This window comes from Conger conger, chromosome 4, assembly GCF_963514075.1.
Source record: "Conger conger chromosome 4, fConCon1.1, whole genome shotgun sequence".
Taxonomy (NCBI): domain Eukaryota; kingdom Metazoa; phylum Chordata; class Actinopteri; order Anguilliformes; family Congridae; genus Conger; species Conger conger.
The window spans coordinates 19,788,310-19,792,857 of record NC_083763.1 but is presented as its reverse complement, the minus strand read 5'-3'; the positions used below and the strand labels follow the sequence as shown (position 1 = coordinate 19,792,857).

At 43.0% G+C, this 4,548-nt stretch overlaps 1 protein-coding gene across 1 annotated transcript; it reads left to right on the top strand.

Annotated features, from left to right (window-relative positions):
* Window positions 1-947: 947 nt before the first annotated feature.
* On the top strand, window positions 948-2,234 carry LOC133126567 (uncharacterized). The gene is made up of 4 exons (XM_061238911.1): window positions 948-1,277; window positions 1,464-1,619; window positions 1,708-1,800; window positions 2,181-2,234. Exons 1-4 carry the CDS (start codon window positions 948-950, stop codon window positions 2,232-2,234), a joined length of 633 nt encoding a protein of 210 aa, XP_061094895.1.
* The last annotated feature ends 2,314 nt before the right edge of the window (window positions 2,235-4,548 follow it).

Genomic DNA, 4,548 nt, shown 5'->3' with positions numbered 1-4,548 from the left:
AGTCTCCCCTAGAGCAATCTGGAGTTGAAGTGCCTTGCTCAAGGGCACAATGGTGACGCGGGCATGTTAACTGGGTTCCTTAACCTCTTCACCACCACCGCCCATGATGCTTTAATCATAGAATATTGTGGCTAGATTGAATATTTGCTCTTGTCATATTGAATCATATCTTTGTTCTTTGTGTTTTCTTTTAGTTGTGCTTGCCCATAGCTGACATGTCTGCCCCAACTCAACTACGTGTTGTTATAGAAGAAACTCAAGTTCACAAGTTAATCCTACCAGGTGGAGTTCCCAGCACTGTAGATGAATTTTTAGCAGCTGCACAGGATCATTTTCAACTCCAAGGGAGCTTCACTGTTATGTACATGGACAAAGAATTTGATAACCAATTCTTCACTCTAACGTCAACAGATTTGGTTAAGGACAAAGACACAATCAAACTAGTTAGAACAGAAGAGTCTGTTATTCTCACATTGACTCCCAGCAACGAGTCATTTGCTTCCTCTCCAGTGACCCTCATCAACGTGTCAGTTGCTTCCTCTCTAGTGCCACAGGATCAGTCTTTCCAGGATGACAGTTCTGCAGTTAGCTCAGCGGACACCATCATTTCACCACAGTCCCTAGAGTGTCGATCAGAACCATGGCCAACTCATTTTGTGATTCCCACCTTTTCATATGACGTGGAAATGCTCCTTCAAGTAGGAAATAAGGCTTATGAAAGTAATGGCTCACTCCTTAACAATCCAAACTTGAATTTGAGTATACTGGACAAACTTGCTGACACCATTTTCTGCTACACTGCTTATCCCACTGGTCTTCAAAAACTGGCTGTTGTAGAAGCTCTGTTAAAAAAGCATCCATGCCTTAGGGAGCCTAAAACATCATTTTCAGGCATCTATGGGTGGCAGCAGCGTCTTACTTGGAAGGTGGCTAATTACCATAGCAAAATGAAAAGGCGTGAAGTACCTTGTCCTGAGCTCGATGTCAACTCCTTGAAAAGGAAATCCCCGGGTGAGCGAAATCCGGCAAAAAATTGCAAGAGACCGAAGAAAGCAGAGGTTAACTACCTTCCTCCACATCCAAGTGGAGAAACTAGCAACAGTCTGGAGATGGAGAGACAGGAACTTCTCAATGAGGTAAAGAAGAAGAATAACAACAAGGTGATTGAAGAAAAAATGTCTAAAACATTCTCCATGCGAAGGCTTGAGGTTGTGAGTGGAACTCCAGCAACGGCTGACTTCAGAGAACGATGGCCTGCATTGTTTTGTGAAGATGGGGTAGGTGAATCTAGACCCATGGAAATATGACCTGCTCCATTGGGCAGTAACAATGGTTCTAATTAATCATTCCATCATGAATGTCTTAAGCTTTTAATTTTCTCTTCGTAATTTGCACTCCTTTCATTTTGAACCAGATTATTCAAATCAGTTTGAATTTTGTTTTTGTGATTTTTATAAATGCAGATAAAAGAGGAATTCCGCAGAATTACCACAATTTCCCTGGAGCAGAGCTTCATCTACAGACTTGACGCCTACACACCCAAGCTTCTAACCCTGATGAAGGCCAAGGGGGGTGTAGTGGGGACCAAACTGAGGCCTTTCCTGTTTAAACTGAGTCAGGTGTGTTTTTTTTTCTTTTTTACTTTTGCAGGAAGATTAACCTTTTCCTCTGACTTTCTCACTCACACAGCCTTCTATTTGTTTACAGAAGCAAAGCATTGAGATGAGACGGGAAACTGTTATCCGCAGCTTCATTCTGTACCTCGGCGAGGAGGGAGAGCATCTTTTTGAAGATTGTCAGGTACATGTATAATCACTAAAACCAAGATGCGCTTTTGGTTACAAAGCCATAGGGTTCCCTGGGACTAAATGTGCCCCCAGTAGTCAAACATTTAAATCAACCGAACCCTCAGGTGAATCTAATCCTAGTCCTAGTACTTGGTGTTGAGGTTTGTTTGTTTTTAAATCAACCAATGAGCAGTATCTCCAGCACAGTGAGTGCTATTTGCTTTGCTCTCCAGGAAGGCAATCATTCCAATTTGTTGTGGTGTAAACCTTCTGCTTAGACATGTTTAGTTCACAGCTCAGGCAACTAAATAGGATTTACTCTCAGGCAATAAAGTCTATGAATGAATAAATTTTGTTTTTCTCAATAGAATTGTCGCCTTTTCTTGTATGCAGGAGGACCACCGCAGTGATGCTACTGAAGATCTTGGTCGCCCATGGTGCTTCTGAAGAGGATCCAGTTGATGTGTCCATCATTCTTGAAGGCACGGAAGTGTTGCATGGATGTGGAAACGTCGCTAAAGCCTGCACATTATTGATGGGACTGATCTATGCCCTCAACCTTGCATACCCCCAAACACTGCATTACACTTTTGAGGTGTTTCAGAAACTTTTCCTGGAACTGGATGGGATGAAGCTGTCCCCAAAAGTACAAGCCTTAAAGTCAAAATTGCTCTCTTAAACACACACACCACCACCCCTCCCCCCTCCCCCCACACACACACACGCACGCACGCACGCATTCAAGTACACACTCACACATACTCTCTATCTTGCTTGCTCGCTCTCTCACTCACTCAACATACACAGGTAATACACAAACACACACACACACACACACACACACACACACTATTGCACATTGAGTAGAGTTCAAACTTTGACCTGACCAACCAGTTGTTGGAAGTTGTTTCAGTTTCCCATTTATTTGTGTTATGTTGTGATTGCACTGTTGTAAAGCACCAATCTTTACTTCAGATTTGAGGATTTGTCTGTTAAGAGCAAGAAAATATTGACACAACGAATATTGGGTAGGAGTGGCATATATGTAAATTTTACTGATTGTTAAAAAAAATTTGTTTGGGTTATGTCTATCATCTAGCTCTGGCAGGTTAACAAGCCTTAAAGTCAGAATTGCTCTCAAACACACACATTCAACCACACACTCACACTTTCTCACATACACAAGTGTTCACACCTGGTCACCAAACTAACCATTTGGAATCTTCCAAATGGTTAGTTTGGTGACCAGGTGTGAACACTTTCACCAATTACAAGCCCAGCGATTCACTGCAGTCTTTAATTTCACTACAGTCTTTCTTCAGAATGTATGCATTCTTTGCACAACATCAGTGGTATTTGCACTTTTTGATTATGTTTGGCCACTTGAAAAGTTGACTGCTGTCACGTTTCAGGTCTGTCTCACCATGTTTTATGTTGATTTATGTTTATTCATGTTGTCTTAGTCACGTAGTGTCTTATCATGTATTATGTTAGTCTAGGTTTGTCATGTTGTTTAGTTTATTTCTCGTTACGATTTATTTTCTTGTCTTGTCTAGTTATGTTTTCGTACGATTATATTACCTGGTTATGTTGAGTGATTATCGTCTTAGTTTCGCTTTGTGTTATGTTTCAATGTATGTTTATTGTTACGTTAACTGGTCGTTGTTATGCATACACTTTTACATGTTTTTCCGCAAACCTTGCGTTCCGCCTTTTCTTTCTCTCTCTCGTTCTGTCCTTCACTCCCCTAATGTTTCTATTTGTCTATTTACTAAAACTACTAACGCTAGATCAGGATTGGGTAGAAACTAACAAGACTAATCATGTGTTCATGTTACCTTACGTTTCTCGTGCATGTCATTTACTAATTTACTAATGCTAGGGCAGGATAGGTTTATTACTAACGATTACTAATCTCCTTGTTAAACTTGTCATCCATCGCACCTGTTTTCCATTTCCTTGCTACGCTCTAACTAATTGTCTACACCTGTCTACACCTGCATTTATAGCCCAGTCGCGCAACTGTTCACTGCGAAATTGTCTGCCTCTGTTTTTTCACGCAACTCTTGAGCATTATTTACTGTTTGATTACACGTTACGATCCACGCCTGTTTACTGACCATCGACTATTGATTTCTGTTTTGTGACCTTCGTTTTGTTTCTCGACTACGTCCCCGCCTACCGTTTTTGTACTTTTGCCCCGCTGATTGTTTCATGGTTTCGCCCACGACTACGCCTCTGCCTGCCGTCCGCCTGTTCATCTGCCCCGCTGACAGCTCTCCTGCTACCGGACCTCCCTGCACGCCTACCGACTACGAGATTGCCTCTTCCCTCGGCACCGTGCTTTTTGTTTGTTTTGTATTTGTTTGGCTGGATCTTCGTGTATGGACTTTGCTTGTATTGACTACGCTCCTGGGACTCGTCCCGAATAAAGCCCTAACGAGACTTTATTTTACAATTGTTTCTGAGTCGTGCATTTTGGGTCCAACCCCCACGCACCCGTCTCAGAACAATTTCGCCACTATGGACCCTGCTGACTCAACTGCCATGTTCCACGCCCTCCAGGAACAAGGAGCCATCGTCCGGCAGCATTCACAAGGAATCTCCGAGCTTCACTTAGAGATTTGTGAACTGTGTGCAGAGATGAGGAGGCTCGCCGTTGCGGTCCTGCCACAACCACGGGAGGAACCCACCCACCCACCCACTTCCCCGGCGGTCAACCCCTCGGGAGCCTGGCAATTCCGGGAGCCCCAACAACCCC

Excerpts from the sequence above, each read along its gene's own strand:
- LOC133126567 (XM_061238911.1), top strand. The coding sequence starts at position 948 with ATGAAAAGGCGTGAAGTACCTTGTCCTGAGCTCGATGTCAACTCCTTG. Across the intron at positions 1,620-1,707 it reads TCCTGTTTAAACTGAGTCAG|AAGCAAAGCATTGAGATGAG; the intron begins GTGTGTTTTTTT and ends ATTTGTTTACAG. Across the intron at positions 1,801-2,180 it reads ATCTTTTTGAAGATTGTCAG|GAGGACCACCGCAGTGATGC; the intron begins GTACATGTATAA and ends TCTTGTATGCAG.